At 33.3% G+C, this 19,249-nt stretch overlaps 1 protein-coding gene across 1 annotated transcript in view; it reads left to right on the top strand.

The window, feature by feature from the left end:
* Positions 1 to 17,064, top strand: part of LOC129944676 (GTPase-activating protein) — a 34,636-nt gene extending 17,572 nt beyond the window's left edge. Inside the window, exons 2-5 of the mRNA XM_056054278.1 lie at positions 2,162 to 3,819; positions 3,891 to 4,135; positions 7,313 to 7,511; positions 13,209 to 17,064. Of these exons, the coding sequence (XP_055910253.1) occupies positions 2,162 to 3,819; positions 3,891 to 4,135; positions 7,313 to 7,511; positions 13,209 to 13,793 (2,687 nt within the window). The 3' untranslated portion in view covers positions 13,794 to 17,064. The remainder of the gene's footprint in view (positions 1 to 2,161; positions 3,820 to 3,890; positions 4,136 to 7,312; positions 7,512 to 13,208) is intronic.
* Positions 17,065 to 19,249: the final 2,185 nt, after the last annotated feature.

Here is a 19,249-nt window from a genome sequence, read left to right as displayed (position 1 = left end):
ATCCGGTACCCCTGGTTTTCTATCCCTTGACTTGATCCAACCCACCGTCATCGTCGTCGTCCATCCGTCCGTTGGTTTTTTTATACATAGTTGTTCTTATTTTTCAACTTTACAAAACGGACGCGAACAACAAATCGTGAATGTTTCGCAATAAAATTCTTAATTCCTACGAAATTGAAACACCGCGTTGCGCAGCGCACAGCAAAGCAGTAAATAGATTTCCGGTGATGGTGCGTAGACGGGATGGATGATGATGATGATGAGTTTAATGTGGTAGCCGCGTGCTCGTCTTGGTTGGTTGTCGTTTTATAGTTCATTATTATTAATTTTTTTCCTCTGAATTCAATTTCCTTCGTTTTGTTTCAAACCGATTAATGATATTTTTGTTTCCTTCTTGTTTTTATTTATATTAAGCTTTTTTTCCGTCCGTCTCTATGCCAATAAACAGCCGACCAAGACGACGTTTGATAAAATTGCAATGATTAAGAAAACATTGATATATGTACATATTATGTTTTTTTGCTGACGTAGGTAGTATTTGATTCATGTCCGACAAAGTGTCTAGCTCTTGGTTCAGTTCAGAACTTCCAAGGTTTTCATTAAGACGCATAATGTTTTGAATAGGAAAAGAAAAACAAACATTCAGGTGGTTTCAATGAACCATTAAATCTTGCTAAAAACAAAACCTAAACCAGAATAGCTTAGTATTAACAAAGGAAGAGTTTTATTAAACATAAACAATAATTCTAGTTTATAGCAATGCACAACAATAATAATAAAAAAATATATTTATACTTTTTTATAATACATAGTATAGCTTGTTGTCGGTTGATAAGATAACTGGCTTGAGAGTATTAAGTCGGTTCATTTCCGTTTGCCATAAGTAATATGTGGTGAGCCCCTGCCACAAATATTTATACTTGGCGGAAACCAATATACCTACTTTTAACTTTAACTCAGAAATGACAACTAATCTTATCTCATATGAAAAATATTGCGAGTGAATGTGAATGAATTGCTTCTTAATTATATTTACATTCTCATATGTGCCCTAAATGAGGGGATGAATGAAATGGAATAGAATAGCCAAGCCACCTCAAGCCCCAACAACGACACAAACACTTCATACTTCACACACCTGGCATCGAAGAACCCATTTTGACTTGGAGATATTAGAATCTAATGAAATTAGATACAACTTTGTATGAACAATAAGTTTGCCTAACTAGGTGGAGTTTCCTGAGATAAAAACAAAAATAATAATAATAATTTTTATCGTTGCAAATATACAAACGTTATACATATTTGTTGAATGGAAGAGCTTTTTTTTGTCAATTGCTTTGTTTAAAAGATTAAAATTAAATGTGATATGTTTTGTTTTTGTAATGTGATACTATACTTATCTAGAATGGACATATGACCTTGACAACAATTATGAATCAAGTCATTCATTGTTTTAAACAAAATAAAACAGAAAAGAAACACTGGAAACTGAGAGACTGAGTAATATTTTTAAAGGTTGAAAAGAGATTACAAAGATTAGACAAAAGTTTTGAGAGTCGTGAGTGAAATCACGTTTTGAAAAAATGATTTTTGTTTTGTTTTCAATCCTTGGAGAAATGTTTTTCAGATTCCCCTTTTTAATATCGTTTGTTATTATTACGAGCTTGAGAACTTGAGAATCTCCAATTTTTCACTTCATTCTCCTATAAATTTGACGTCAATGGTGGCCTAGATATTGGCTTTCAATGCTTCAAGTGTTTCTACGAAGTGCTCTATGAACTTCGCGAACTGTTTTTTTTTCTCCAAGAATTCCGGAATTTAGATTTTTTGGCTAAGAACGATGGATGAAGAATTATAAAAAGTCTTACTGAATAGAAATGACAACACAGTTATTCTCGACGAACTATAAAGAACCATCTAAACTTTTCATGTAGCTTAAACAGCAACCTTTAAGCACTGTGTGTGTTTTAAACTTAAGTTAAAGAGTTAAGTGACTTTTTTATCGGTCTTTGACTTTCCAAAACTTTGCCGTTTGCAGTTAAATTCTGTCCTATCATTAAGTTTACAACTGTCTTTTTGATTTGAATAAAAATCTAACCAAACCTTTATTTGATTCTGAAAACTTATGTCCATTTTTTATTTGTTTATCTTTTTTTAGGAGAAGCAAAAAATCTAAGCAGCCGGAATAATGGAGCTAGCAGCAGTTGTAGTGCGTCCGGTACACGAGACGTCTATTGTACGGTAGCCCTTGACCAAGAAGAAATATGCCGGACACCAACTATCGAACGGACGTTGAGTCCATTCTTTGGCGAAGAGTATTATTTCAAAATTCCACGACGATTCCGATATCTGTCGGTGTACGTGTGGGATCGAGATCGCCATTTGAAGCAAGACAAACCAATCGGAAAGATCGCAATCCGCCGTGAAGAACTGCACATGTACAATCACAAAGATCATTGGTTTTCTCTGCGGCCAGTTGATGCTGATTCAGAGGTGCAAGGAATGGCGAGGGTGGAAATTCAATTTGAGGACACAACTTACGATCATATTGATCTGAGTAGTGGTGGGAGTAGTGTTGGAGGAGGTGGTGGAAATGACTATAAGGAGAACAACGATTTGCATGGGCGCGACAGTCAGAGATCGAGTGTGAAATCTAGATCGAGCTATTTCAGTGGACGCGGCCGAGTGGCGGTAAGAGTACACGAGTGTGTGGAACTGGCCAAGAAGAATGGTGCTTGTGATCCGTATGTTGTGTTTACAGCAGTCTATTCGAATAAACGACAAATCATTAAACGAACAAAAGCCCGCAAGAAAACAGTTAATCCACAATTTGACGAAATAATGCATTTTGACCTGACAATCGACTATGATTCCAAACACGAATCTTCGAATAAAGCCTACACAATCTATCCCCTGGGAGGGGCAGATCTCTGTGAGATCTGTGTGACTCTGTGGCATGACGCACCTGGGATAAGTGAGAAGGTTTTTCTGGGTGAGGTGCGAATACCACTGCGCAACAAACAACAACAGGTGTCGGTGCAACCTAACGCCTGGTACTATCTGCAGCCGCGAGCGACCCAGTCCAGACCGACGCGGACGTGTGCAACTCCGCCAGGGACTCGCCTCAGCTGTGATAACTCTATAGGATCTCTGCGCCTCAATCTAGTTTACACCTACGATCATGTGTTCCCCCTAGCCACCTATGATGGTCTGATGAATCTACTGCTGGAGAGTGTCGATCAACGGCCCATCACCACCAGTGCTGTTTCGATTTTGGGCGAAGTGGTTACCTGCAAAACAGACGTCGCTGAACCTTTGGTTCGATTGTTCACCTACACCGGGCAGATTGCAGCGATTATAAAAACACTTGCCGATCATGAGATATCAAATCTGACAGATCCAACGACGATTTTTCGGGGGAACACACTCGTATCGAAGATGATGGACGAGGCTATGCGTTTGTCTGGGCTACATTACTTACACAACACCCTGCGTCCTGTGCTCGAGCAGATACTGCAAGAGAAGAAGCCATGCGAAATCGATCCGGCGAAGGTGAAGGACAAGAGTGCAGTTGATTATAATCTGATCAATTTGCAAGAATATGTCGAACGAGTGTTCGATGCAATCACAAAGAGTGCGGTTAAATGTCCAGCAGTATTGTGTCAGATATTTCACGATCTCAGAGAATGTGCAGCGAAACATTTCCCTTACAATCGTGAGGTTCGCTATTCGGTGGTGTCGGGTTTCATTTTCTTGCGATTCTTTGCCGCTGCGATACTTGGACCAAAGCTATTTGATCTCACCACAGAGCCAGTGGTAAGTTATTTTTAATAACAACATAAAGGAGAAAAGAAATAGTTTATTAATTATTATTTTTTATTGAATAGGATTTTCAAACAAGTCGAACACTCACACTCATATCAAAAACCATTCAATCCCTTGGTAATTTAGTGAGTTCAAGATCATCGCACAAACCATGCAAAGAAGAATACACTGGACAGTTGTATAAGAAATTCTGCACAGAAAAACACGTTGAGGCTGTTAAGCATTTTCTAGAAGTTATATCTACTGTTGGAAGTACAACTGCAGGTGCAGGACAAACTATTCTCGAGCCAGTATTACTCAAAGAAGGGTGAGTTATTTAGTTATATGTTTTTATTTAAATACAAATAAAAAAAGGACAACTTCTTGATGATTACTTAATACTTTTTGCTTTCGTAATAAAAAAAAAACAACAATGATTATTTTACATTCCTTTTGTTATTTTATTAAAATTTTAATAGATTTTCTTCCTCTTTAAAGTTTTAAATTTGATTGCAACATTCTGTAAGTTTCCTCTCAGAATGATTGTTTTTTTTTTCAGACCTTTATTTAATTTTCAGCCAGAAGATTCGAGAAAGCATTTTCATATTTTAAATGACTCATTTACTATTTCCATTAAACAACCAAAAGTATTTTCAACACTGCTTTCCCTATTTTTCAACTAACGACAGAATTTAAAAACGCATACAATCCTTTTTTAAATCGTACTGTCGATACTGCCTTAACATAGTCCCACTTAAAATAATCTTGTGGCACCAAACGTGGAATTCGCATCATCTTTAGAGAAATACGTCCCAATGATTCCGCCAGCCCATTTTCGCACCCAACAGTGACTTTTTCAAGATGCATTGGTAGCTCTTGCAACCCTTCTGGCTGCTTTTCACTCTCAATACGGCTGTTTTTCTTGTTCACTTATGCATTCAATCAGAAATAAGCTTCGCCGGTGAACATAATTTTTTGATAAAAAAGTGAATCTTCTGCCAAACTTTTTAAGAGCCCATTCTAGCACCAGCTGCATTTTGAAAGGCTTCATACCTAACTCAACTAAATTTTCTACGTAGTGGAGTAAAATAGCCACGTTCTTCGAACGGTGCCGAATCGATATTTCACGGTTATCACTAACACTGTCCTATACAGCTGCAATATTTTCTTCAGTTCGCACTCTACGTAAGCGTGTCAAAACCTTTGTTACCAAATAGAGTGGAAGATTAGCTAACAAATCACGCATTAGATTTGTTTAGACTTTTAGAGTTTAAAAGCCTTTGGCATCTGACAACAAAAATCGATATCCAGAAGCTCTTACTGGTAGACTAGAGTTCTTTATCGTTATTTGGCTTGCATCAAGACACTTACATAAGTCCTTATGAAACGACGTTAGCCTTAAGATTTGTTCAATCGGGTGTAAGCCTGGAAACTTTGCGGGCCATTCAATGACACCCTTTTTGAATTCATTTTTCCTCCGACGAGGTCTGTGAATTAGGTCGATTAATTCAAATAATTACCAGACATAAGCTAGAAACCTATTTTAAACTATTGAAAACTTTAATTATAGGAAAGTTATTAGTTGATCCTAACAGCTCCCGTAAAAACATTTTTTCCGACTTTCGAGGTCTATAAACGCGCCATTTTCTTGAGCGCAGCTGTACTAACTTTATGTACAAGTTGATGATTCTAAAATCACTTTTTTTTTAATAGAATTAAACGCATCCTTAAATTATTTCACGACTAAATTCGTCTCCTCTGCGTTTATTGTTATCTAAGTGAAATAATGACACTTATGGATTCTATACCCCTTCCAATCGGAGCTATTCTTTCTTAGAATTTCCTGTGTCAAAAGGTTATGCGTTTTTTTTTTCATACAATTCAAACATAAACCTCCTATTCTTTCCTAAATCAATACGAAGGGCGTTCAATATATTCTCGGTATCGATATGAAGGAAAATGCGAATTCAATTAAAATTGTTTTTATTTTGCGAGATAATCTCCCCTAACATCAATGCATTTGTTACATCTTGAGATAAGCTTTTTTAAACCCTCTTTCTCTTGAAAATACACATTTATTGCCGACTTGAGTTCTTTATGATCCGAAAATCTGTTTCCACAAAGTCATTTTTTCAAATCCGGAAACAGGAAATAATCACTAGGAGCAAGGTCTGGACTATAGGGTGGGTGTTGGATTTCATCGAAACCACAATCTCGCGCAGCAGTCTTGGAATCTCGCGCCGTGAAAACAGGAGCGTTGTCATGAAGAAGCCACACACCCGCTACGATTTTACCCCGTGTTTTCTTCTTAATTTCCTCACGCTCAAGTGGAAGCGTAGGATTTGGCGTTAGTGGTTTCACCTTTTTTTGTACTCAATGAGGAAGATTCGCTTTGAGTCCCAAACAACTGTGGCCATGAGCTTCCCGGCAGACGGAGTGACTTTGAACTCTTGTTTGCTTTCAGGGTCATGGTGGTGAACCCATTTTTCGTCCCCAGTAACAATTCGAGCAATAACACCGTCCACGTTCTCACTACACATCTCCAAAAGCTCTCTACAGCATGCGAATTTTCTGAGGCGCTGCTGTGAGCATTCGTGGCACCCACCTTGCACTGACCTATGAAAGTTTAAGATGCTTATGAACAGTGGTGTAAATGGTGCCAGTTAAAAGCTTGGTGATCTCTGCCATTAATTTCACCATTATTCGGGCATCCTCAAGAACAAGTTTTTTGGACTCTCTTGAACTCACTTGGCCACTTATGGACAGCTGATAATGAATGTGCGGAACCCTGGTAACCATCCACCATCTCTTCATGAATAGTTTTTTGACTTTTTCCTTGCTTAGTAAGAAATAAAATGACATCGCGATGCTCAATTTTCACCATCATCGTGTCAGTTGCCATTGTGAATTTGTTTAACTAGAGATAATCACATTTATATGAAATTTTACATGAATGCACTAAAATAATAGTATTACTTGATAAATAAGTCAATTTTTATATATAACCACAGCTTCACCCCCATACCGAGAATATATTGAACGCCCCTCGTAGTGGAAGTTTTTATTCTGTTCCTTATTTTGTATGTAACTTTCATATATTTCATTTTTAAGTCAGTTAAAAGCGACCTTTGTAATTCCTTCTCTTGAAAATTTGTCTTGAGCCATAAGAAAATGCCTTGATCTACGGCGGAATATGTTTTCCGAAGCATGATTTGACTGTTTGCATATTTAATTTTAAAAGATACTATTTTTTGTTTTGATAAATTACTAGCCCCCTTTCTTTTCAAAAAAAAACTCTTAAAACTATAAAATCGTCAGACTTTTCTTTAACTGATATATTTTTCTTCTTTCTTATGCTCTCATATTGTTTAACTTTAAAGCGAAGGGTAAGCTAAGATATATATTCTCTTTTAATAATTTATTATAACTTATTCTTATTTCTCATAAATCTTTTACTAATTTGGTTCTTTTTTTATTTCTTTTTCGTATCTTTTTTCGTTTATAGAATGATGACAAAACATCCTCAAGGACGAAAGCGTTTCGGTCGACGTATACTTAAAAATCGTTACTTTAAATTAACAACACATTCGCTTAGCTATGCTAAATCGAAAGGAAAGCCACCCATCTGTGATATTCCATTGTCTGAAATTCTGGGAGTTGAACCATTAACAGAGCGAAGCTTCAAAATGCAAAACAGTTTTCAGGTAAGAAAAGATTATATTTCCTTTTTATAATTTTATACACTTCCCATGTTAAAACAAAATAAATCATGTGAACCAAAAACAAAATGAAAACAAAAAAAATGGTAACAAAGGATCGATGGAAACATTATTTTTTTTTTGTTTTTTCTTAAGTTTCTTCTTATTACACTTTGCCTCATAATAATTATTTCCTGTGCGAAATGTTGAGCCCTTTGAAGATTGATTGGCAACCACAAAAGCCAACAACAACGGCTTTAAAGTTGTTGGTTATACAAGTCAAGACAAGGGAACTTCACACGGTTTGGTTTTTGTTGTAGTTGCTTCATAGAAGGCTTTGTTCTACGCTAAGACGTCTTGATCATAAAAGTAAGACTTAAGCGTCCGTCGTCGTCGTAGTCGGTTGTGGATTAACCCTTTTGGCAATTTAATTGCACTTCTTCACGCACACGCAAACAGAGAAAGTTACTTTACTTTTCACTCGACTCGGGGCATGCATGAGACAAGTGATGCAAGGCAAGGAGACACATAGTCACATCGCCTAACATACTCATTAGACATCTGCTGCAATTTCTGTTGCTTCTGGTGCCTTAGTAGTAGCTGTAGCCGTCCGCCTACTTTTCTCTTTCTCATTCCTTATTATTATCATTTTTTCTTCATTGTATTAATTATGCAAATTTGACACCATCCATCCGGCCGGTTTACTAATATGACCAAGCTGGTTCTCTAGATCAAGTCAAGCAATTGCCTTGCCGTCGACCGACGACGTCGTCTTCGACTTCGTCGTCGTCGCACCGCACCGCACTAAGGTGTCGTCTTCGTCTTCATTGGCTTGGTTTGGTTCAGTTGGTTGTTATAGCTTGTTTACGTTCCAGTACAACGATCGTTGATCATGACGACCAACGGCGACGAACGGCTACGGGGCTAGGCTATGATGTATTTAGAGCAGGAGGTGGTGGTTGGTGGGTAAAGCAAGAAATAATAATAATAAAAAGAAAAAATATATAAAACAACAACAAAAAAACGTGTATCGTAGTTTTGCGTTTCCGGTGTCTTATACACATATTTTACTTTGCTCCCCTTTATTTTTTTTCTTGAGCTTACTTCTTCTGCTTTTTCTTCGTCTTCTTCTTCTTGTTGTGCTTCTCACATTATTGTAAGTTGGTGGATTGGAACTTGGAACTCTTGCTTCATTGATTCCGGTCCGGTATGTGGTATGGTGATATCGCGTGTGTTTTTGTATTTGGGACTCGTTTCTCGTAGGTGTGTGGAAGAAACATTTTATTATAGGAACGCATAACGCATAAAATTTATTCAAATTATTTTAATTGGAATTTGTTTTATAGTTTCATAGGTATTTTGTTTTTTTTTTTTTTTTTTTTTTTTTTGTTATTCATTTATTTATTTATGAGAAGATGAAGGCGATATTCAAGAAAAAGAAGAAGAAGTAAGAAGATACCACATTAAAAAAAAATGCGCATGGGAAATTGTTTACACTTTTATTTTGTATTTCTTGTCGCTTAAAGATAAGTAACATAAAAGTAGGCATTCCACCACCACCACCGACACAGTGTAAAGCAAAAATAAAATTGAATTGTTGAATGGGGTTAAAGTATGCATGAATGAAAGGTATTATATTTGTTGGAACATAGGAAATTGTTGAGCAATTTAAGTTACAATTTTCCTTGTGAAAATATAGGTAATAATTCGTTTGAGTTGAGTGCGGGGTCTTTGGATAGATTAGGTTAAGTTAAAGTGGCAATCGTGGATACTTAGGCTGATTGTCGTCCCAAGAGGTATCACTATGAATGTTGAGACTTTCTTTCTAAGTAGGAACCATAAAAAAACGATTGGTAGTTGTGTGTCTAAGATCATTAAGGAGTTTTGAAATTTAAAACTTTTGTTTTTCATTTAAATACTTTTGAAACATTTAACCCTTTGACTTTAGAGTTTTGCGTCTTTAAAGCTTAAAGTTTTGTGTCTCCGTAGGTTCATATCACTGCCCCAGAACTATTACTTTTTATGAAAAAAACTTTCCAGGTGCTAAATCCTATTTTTTACTGGAATGTTGATTTAATGAACTTAGGCTTAAATGACAGGAACAAAATCTAATTTTGGGTAATTATGTTTTTAAGACTTGCGTGAGGCAACAAACCAAAAGTTAATTTAATTTAAATGGGACCTATTTTGTTAATGTTACTTAATTTGTGGTTTTAAAAAAGTACTTTTCGCCGCTTACTCCTTTAAAGATTGTTCAACAAAAATTGAACACTTTATTTTACGGGGTGATGCATGAGTAAAGGCTAGAAAAAATCATACCCGGATCTTTGTGGAGCTATTGTCCTCCCCAGGATAAGAGAACGATTGGTTAAGGTTAATGAAGGTTAGAAAGGATTAAGGTTGAGGGTACCTTCCTGAACCATCCTGATTTTTGGGGACATTTTGAGAATGTCTTTTTGGCACAAGGTTGAGAACGTTGCATACGTCATCGTAAAATTTTTTTTCAATAAACTCTATATTTCAACATCAACATACCTATTTCCACTTATTTTTAGGGGCCCTACAATTTAAAATCATTTATGCTTTCGCAATCGGGCCCCTGTTTCATGTTTGGTTGTTATCTACCAATGTATCAGTCACAAGCTTACCGATCTGACCCCCTTATTATAATTGACGTACATTTTTGTTAATATTTAATGAACAGTTGGGCAACTCTGAACTTAAAAGACAAATTTCAAATACTTTTACTTCGCTCTATTTTATTTTCATAGTAGGTATTGGATCTTCATGCTATTTTTTTTTAGTAGTTAATCGAACTTGTTATCAGTTACTAACTTGTCGTTACGAATATCGAATTGAATGTATGATTCTGTTCGGAATCTGATCTACTCGCATCCTCCAATTCAACTAAACTGGACGATACCCGTGAGATTGATTTGATAATTAACACTTTTTTTCGGTTCGCTTTGCAAACAAAAAATTTGTATTTCCGTTAATTCTAACCAATTTCATGCTATTCGTATTTGAAATTAGAACGTACCATATCAGTAGGCATGAACTTTGGAAAAAATGGCCCGAAATTGCTCTCGACGGCCCTGCTTTCATCCTCCTCATATGTAAATCGGATGAGCTTATACCTATTCTTAGGTACCGAATGAGGTGTGACCCGTTATGATACCTAACTATAAGTACAATTGAGAACTTTGGAATAATTCGTCCGTAGATTGCTCGAAACCTTCCAAATTTCAAAATCCGACCACCTGTTGTTTGCAATTTCAATACAATTTTAGTAAAGCCTATTTTTTTGATCTAGTGGATTGTAAATCAATGATACAATATGGCTTGGATGAAGCATTGATCTGTTTTTGTTCTATTTGTCTCCTTTTTCATTTCCGTCAATTCCAAAGAATGGTTGGAAACCGTGTTGGTATCGTTGAATAAACGAAGCTCCCTACGGAATTATTTTACCAGTTTTGACTTTATGACAATTGCGGATATGGCGTTGATTGCGGATTGGCTGTAGATGAATGTATATGTTTTTGTTTTTTAAATTGTGAGAAGAAACATCTTAAGCTGCTTCAGAAACCACGAGGTTTTTTCCTTGAAAGACGCTCCACTAGTCTGGTAGCTTTATTGATCTTTCGGAAGGAAATAAAAGAATCATCCTTCAATACTGTTTTCCCTCCATTCCCCCCAAATAAGGATTTCTTTTAGGGCGGGTTAAAATCTATGCAAGGCTTTAAATAATCTGTTAAAGTGTACATATCTCTGTCAATGGTGTTTTAGTCCGCACTTACTGACTTCATTATTGAGCCTATTTAGACCTAGTTGTAAAAGTTCGAGTGTATTTGTACATTTTTTTTAAAACCATTACTAAAATGTCTTCAGTATACGAGTATGCAACGGCTTTCAATCCACTTTATAGAGAAAAAGTTGTACTTAGATATTTCCTGTTCTTGTCCTGAACTTAGTTCAGTCACAAATCTTTAAAGATTCGTTTTGCTAGAAGCTTATGTTTACTTTCTTTAATTTTCCTAATGAGAAGTCCAATTGTTGTGAATATTAACCAAAAACATGAAGTATATTCCTTTAAAGCTGGTGCTTCGTTTAAATTACATTGTATTTGGGGTCGTTCGCCTGCTGAAAACACCTCTATAGTGTATATTTTCTGAGGCAACATTCCATATAGTATGCCAACATATACTGCCTTATTGAAATTCCGTAACAAAAATTGGACAAACAGTCATCCTAGAAAAACTCCCATTATTTTCACAATACAATTCTTTATTGAAGCTTTTCAGTGTTAAGTTGGGTTAGAAAAGTAAGAAGAAACTTAAAAGTAGAAAATTGTCTTATTTTGGCCAAAGATTTATTTTAAGTTCTATAGAATTATGTCGATTTTTTGCAGTATATCCATGTTTGGCAAATTGAAAACTTGCCTAAATTTCAAGTCAAAATTCAGTATTGAAAAATGCATTTGAAGTTACGAATTCCATGAATAGTTTTGCAAACCTTTTGTAATAAAATTCGAAAACCGAATGTTTTATAGTTTTTTCCGTTTTAATTGGAAAAAATATGTGCGACTCTATATGGTATTTTTTAAATGAAATTTTGACGCCAGATCATTCTTTAGAAAATCAAAAAAAAATGTAATACTCTCAATGTTATATTTTGTATACTGCTTTACAAGGCATTTGCTGAACGTTGGACTATTGTTTTTGACTCTTCCACCACTGAAAACATGTTTTTTAAGTCTATCTTATCGTCAGCATCAATTCGTTCGTTCTTGTGCAGAAACGCATCTTCTGATATTCAACTTAAAACGGTTCTGGCTCCACTTAAATTATATTTTCTGATTTTCCGCCTCTAGCTCTTCTCTTCTTTTCCTCTTAAAAAAGCCCATATATTCTTTTCCAATTTTCTATTTAAAATAATCCCATTTTGATTAAAAGTTTCCTTTTTTACAGCCACATTATTGTTACTCATAAATCTTTCATTTACTAAAACTAACTGACCATGAAATTCCACATTATAAAGAAAGAAACCCACAATGTCTACCATTTCCTGTCGCGCTCATTTATTTTCTGTTTATTTATAATATTACTCATTAAAATTAATTATAATGAATTTCAACCTCCCAATCACCCTCAACTTAAATTCGCACGTGAGAGAGTTCCTTTTATTGTTGTTGTTGTTGGTGTTATTTCATTATTTGCCAGTCACACATATTTTATGAATTCATCATCATTCATTCACCTGCTTATCAATCGTTGCACGCACACCACACAACACACATTGCTAAAAAAAATATAATTTTTAATTCAAAATTCTGAATGAAAAGTTGCTCTTTCGAAATTAGGTTGAAAGTCACTTCAAATTTTAGTCGTATGACCAAGTGGGTTGCTTATATATGGGGACATAGAGTATAAACCACCGACAGTCAACACGACACTTTATATGAGAGAGACAATTAAGGTAATGTAGCTTCCTTCCTTTCAACCACCGTTTGTGGTGTGGTGTCAAGGTAGAATCAATGCGTCACTTGAATACAAATACTCCCCTTAAATAGCCTAGAACAAGGCGAAAGTGATTTTCATAATCAAGTACATTCATTCAATTATTATCAAATAAACAAAAATAAGAAAAACACAAGTGTTTTGAAAATGAAACCGAAATTAATATGTGACTTTATTTCAATTGCAGATTATTCGCAAGGATCGTTCGTTATACGTACAAACGACAAATTGCGTTGAAGAAAAAGAATGGATTGATCTGCTAAGCAAAATCTGCCACACAAACTCGAAACGTTTGCAAAACTTCCATCCGTGTGCTTATGTGAATGGCATTTGGAGTTGTTGCTCGCGTCGTGATGAGAATGCCGAAGGTTGCACAAAAGTATCCAGTGAACCATTCCAAATGGAGTTGGCGACAGCCTTGGACCCTGCAAGAGACCTCCAGCGGATACAAACTCTCATAACCACTCACATGACCCATCTAAAGGCCCGCATGGAACCAACAATAAACAATCACACAAACAATCCCCCAACCGAGGAGGAATACAAAAGCACCCGAAATACAATTCATCAACTGCTCGAGATCGCATGCAGTCTTGATGTTGTACATCGAAACTACAGACAAGGAATCGCTCGTGAACTCAAGTTGGGCAGTCGAATGGCGCCCATTGGAGATGACAATTATTTACATATGATGCGTGGTGCGTCTTTGCAGCAAATGCAACCAACAGACAGCAGTTATCATCGGTCTTTGGTTCTGCTATGTAATCGCTAAGAAAATCGCAGGATGAAAAAGGTCTAACCTTAGTTGTAGTTTAAATTTAAGAGTAAAACAATATATAAGAGAAAAATAGACCAACATCAAATTTGAGGGAAAAAACACAGAGAGGGAGAGAGTGAACTAAATTCTAAACTATTTTATAAGAAGAAGGCAAATCTCACCCTTTTTATTGGGTGAGTAAGGCTGGTTTAGGCGGCCAGCGGCGTGTTTAGCTTTAAGTATTTATTATTATTTTTTAATTTCATTATTATTTTATTTTTTCTTCTCTTCTTTTTTTTCTCAATACTTTGTATGTCGTCAAGTTTAGAGTGAAAGTTTTGCTAGCTTCGTGTTTATTTTTTTTTAGCATTCTAAAGTAGGTGTTGAAGAATTCTTTGAGACTTTAAAAAGCTTTTAAATCTTATCAAATTTTATACATTTTAGTACTAAAGATGAAAATAGCCATTTTCTATTTTTTAAAGAGCAAACATCGCACCAGCAGTTTTATTTTTACTCTAAGTTGACGATGTACTATCTTCGCTGTTCTTCCGTTTAAATACAAACAAAATATAAGAGATGAAATAAGTTTTAGAGTCTCTTAGCTTTTCAATCCAAAATGCATTCCATTGTAATTTATAATTTTTTGAATTTTGTTTCTTCTTCTACATTGTGCTTCCTTTCAGTTTTATTTTTATTTGCGCTCATCACTTTCATCAATTTCAAAAAATCAAGAAAAACCAATTCTATGTAGCATTTTTTTTAACTTGCAATTGTAAATACTATTTTTAAGGGCAAGTTATTGATAGATTTACACCCAAAATCAGAACTTCGAGATAGGAATTCTATCTCACATAAATAAGCGAAGAGTTTTTTTTAGGAATATTGTTAAAAAATCGCACAATTTATGTCGGCCTTGAGCCATTTGCTGTATTTTAAAGTAGAATAACCATTTTCTTAATGCTTAAAAGTACCTGTCATGTAACATCATTTCAAAATCGCATCAAATTTAGATTCTTTCTAAAAAAAAAAGTAGTTTAGACAAATTTTAGAGAACCCACAAAATTAAATGCAAACCCAGTGAAATTGTATATAAATTATCAAAAAAAAGCAATCGATTGGTATTTAAATATGACTGAGACTTTTATTTCGATGTTGACAAGGTTCTTAGTAAAAATAACTTTGAAGAAAATACATTTTATGAAAAGAAAACCACTCTCATTGGCTTAGGCAAATATAGACCTCTATTTAGTGAGTAGTTCTGGATGTAGGAGGTTCATTGGTCGGCGAAGTTTTTCTCCTGGCAAACAAATTGCAAATTTTTCAAAGGGTTTTCATGGCCTTAATTCAAATCCGACTCTGGAATCACTCGGATCACGTCAGGTTTTTGAGATTTTCACATCGTAATCGAAAGCTTTAACGAATCCCGTTAAATATAATTTTTACCGAACAATTGTATACAATGACGATCGTTTTTGGTGATTGTTTGAGATTCGTATAATTTTCCCATTAAAATGAAACTTTTGATCGGGCTTATTACTTTTTTCAAATTCTAGAAAAATATAGAGAAATATGCAATGGTTTTTGAGGCTATCTAAATTTATGAAATAGTTTTTTATTCATTTTTCATCGGTTTCTTCAGTATTAAAGTTGAAACGCTTACAGACATTTTTCGAAAAATCTTAACAAGTTCTTAGATCTCATCTTTACATAGATCTTAAAAAACGCTCAGCCATTTAGTCTAAAAGGGATAACAGAGAGAGGCAACACAGTTTGAGCGTAATTTTTGTTTTGTAACGAATCCGTTGGCTACCATATCAAGTTTTTGAAAAAATCGTTAAAAAAATATAAACATGTTGTTGAAAACGTGTATTTTACTAACAATTGAACACAAAACTTTTTTTCAAAGCCATGTGGGACCTATTGTGAATCTCTCTGCAATTTTGTTTTCCCTCGGAATTGTATGTTGCCGTGGAATTGTTTTCCTTAATAGTTAACTTCCTGGAGATGAGTTTTCCGTGAATGCAATAACAGTTTGATTTTCGTAAACATTTGTTTCCTATAGACAATAATTCTGAAAAAAGGTAGAAGCAGCCCTTGCTGTACAATGCAATTAGCGCTGAAAAGCGTCGTTTAGATAATTCCGAGGGAAACTTTAAAGAATCATTTACGATCTAAAGGAAATTTTTAACCACAATATTTTTTTTAATTCAATTTTTCTGAATATTGTCAAAAAAATGAAAATGTCAAAATAAAACTTGTAATTTTCAAAAACAAAATGACTTAAGATTTTTCAAAAAGACAAAGACTTATTGTTAAGAAATAAGTTGTGTTTTATGATAGCCTTAAAAACGCCATTTTTGATTTTGTCTAACCTTTTTAAAGAGGCGTATTTTAAAAACCTGATGTTGTAGATAAACTAGAAAGTGAGATTCGAATTCGGAACAACTTAATCCTTAAAAAGAAAACGTATGTGGGATAAAAAATCAAACTTTATTATGCCGACCAGTGTACAAAGTTCAATGAATTGAATTCTTCCGTTTCCTCCTACAGAAGCTCATTTCATGATTTTAAATGTCTCCTGTTTAGCCCAGTTCAGATGCGACAAAGAATTTTAAATCCTCTTCATTCTGACCTGCATTGTTTGAAAAAGTAGATTAGAACTTCCTAAATCTTCAATTTTTAATTTATTCAATTTTATAAGAACGTTTTTAAGAAAGCAGAGCCATGCAAAAAAAATAGAATGAATCTCCTTAAAAAGTTAACTTCTTCTGTTCTGAAAGAAGTTCTACTGCATTCAAACAACCCTTTTAAAAAATCACAAATCGCAAATGGTAGAGTCTCAATTTCCATATAAAGTTTTTTTTTTTTTGTCAACATTTGAGGTATCGTCGCTGTTCTATTACAACCCTCTAGTTCCATATTTTGTGTTTTGAGATATCTGCATTCAAAGAAGTTTAAAATCAATATCAGATTTCGAAAATTTTAATGCTTATCAGTTAAACAATAGAAGAACATAGAGCTTAGGGAGTTTTGACAGAATATGAATTTTTGTCATTTGCATAAACTTGGCGTATTTATCTCATTTTTGTCAAAAATTGTCTTAGGGAGTTTCCATAGTACGACGACAACGATGTGTTTATCTTAATTCACTGCAACTTTTAAGTTTTTGATTTTAAACCAATCTTCAACGACTGCAGTATGCATTTTTTTCTTTATCTTAGAAAATTGTGTATTTCTACCCCCGCCATCAATTCAACGAGAAAAATCTATCTATCTTAGAAAACTTTGGAATTTAAATGAAAACTTAAAAAAAAACAATACATAGTTTAAGATATTATAGAATAGAATGAAAATGGTACTTGCACATCGTCATAAGATTCAAACAACATCAAAAAATGCACAGAAAAAACTAAGAAATTAAATGTTTGTTTTTTCTTAGATATTTAAACAAACTACAATCGAAACATAAACTGTGAATTCATTAGTTTTTCTTTCAAATGTTTTCCTTCTTTTTTTTTGATAAATTTCATTTCCTTTTTTTATACCATATACCGAATACCTATACAACATATCCTTAAAATAAAAACAAATAAATTCATATACCTTATTATTTGTTTCCAATTAGAAACAAAAATTCATACAGTTTAATTTAAGATCAAACAAAAACAACGACTCGAATAATTCTTAAAAAACAAACAAAAAAATATTTAAATAAACACAAAAAATTAACCATTATTATTATGTAATAATTTCTATTATAATTATTATTTTTAAAAAAGTATTTATTTTTAGCTTAACATCTTATTTAAGTTTAAGAAAAATATACATATGAAGTAAAATTCATAAAAAATTCTTCCCATCGTTGAAAATTAATGTTAAGTTTTTTTTTATATTTTTAATTATTTTATTTTCCAATTAAAAAAAAAGTAATTGTAATTAAAAACTAAACAAAATGTTAAATATAAATTCAGCTAGCAATAAGCAACAAGAACTTAATACGATTATGATTATGATTAAACGTCATGCAACCACAAAAACAAAAACACATTCGATTAATATTAGAAATTAGTTGTTTTCATTATTTTTTCGTTTTTCTTTGTTAAGTATTAATTAAGTTTTAAGCAAAAATGAAGAAAATGAAATTTGAATGAATTATTATCTACTTAGAAGAGAGAAACAGTAAAATAAATATATGAACATGTTTATTACTTGTTTTATTTTTTAGAAAAATAAAAATAATGTTAAGTTTTTGAAATTATGTTTGCCCCCATGATGATTTTTGTTTTTGTTAAGAGAGAAAAACAAATTTATAAAACAAATAAAAATTGTATTGTTATAAATGTAATTGCTTTTTCCTTTTCTTAAATTAATTTTGGAAATTAATTAAATTGATTTAAATAAATGTACAAATATTAATGTTTAAGTAATAAAAAATATAAAATAAATTTTGAAGTTTATAGATTTTTTTATTTTATATGTTTTGTAAATAGATGAAGCGAAGAATGAACAAAATATTATGAATGAAGTTTATATATTATTATGTTTTTATTTCTTTATTAACTAATAATAATAAGATACATTGTTTTTCTTTTGAATTATTATTGCAAAGAACAATTTCTATGATAGTTTCAAAAAAAAGAAAAAAATATACTATACAAAAAAAATTAAATAAAATAAAAATACAATACATATTATTATCATAATACATAGTTAGTAGTAAATCATATTGTATATTTATATATATATAAAAAAGGAATACAAATTATTTATATTCGATTTTAGATTTATACTATTATATTTTTTGTACTGTAATATCTAAACAAAAATAAAAACAAACAACAAACTAATTTCCTAACGAAGAATGAAATAAAAATAATTACAATAAATAAAAAAAAAACATTACAAAACATAAAAAGACTTGGTGTTATTAATATTTTGAAGTTAAAGAAGCTTAAAAGGCTAAGAAGTCAATAAAATTTCGTGTGCCATTTTTGAAACAGCGGAAGCATTTAGCAAAATGACGTAAGTATTTGTTGTCTGCCCATTTTACAGCTGTTATCGATATTGTTAAACTTTCGTAAGGTTTGCGGCGTTTTCAATTCTACCTTTCAAATTTTCTTATTAACGAATTCGCGGCGAAGCGAAAATAGTTCTTTCTATATTCCAGTGGTTTGACTTTTTTTTCCTATTTTCCAGTGATTTTACAACTTTCCAAAGTTTCTACTGCGCAAGAATATTCGAGCCTACTCTTATGTCTTGGAACTTCCTAATCATCTGAAAGTAGAAACAATATTTTGTGCTGGAAGTTCTTTTAATTCTAATTAATTCCTTAAGTTTTAGATCATATTTTCAACTGAATAAAGGAGTGTTTGTTTTTCTATTAAACAAGTTGGATGACCAATTTACAAATGCAAGCACCTCTTCAATCCCTGGTATACTAAAATTAGCTTGTGCCCTTAGATTTTTTGCCA

Source organism: Eupeodes corollae, chromosome 2 (genome assembly GCF_945859685.1).
Source record: "Eupeodes corollae chromosome 2, idEupCoro1.1, whole genome shotgun sequence".
Lineage (NCBI taxonomy): Eukaryota > Metazoa > Arthropoda > Insecta > Diptera > Syrphidae > Eupeodes > Eupeodes corollae.
Note: the sequence above shows the minus strand (reverse complement) of the source record. Positions and strands in the feature narration are given on the sequence as shown.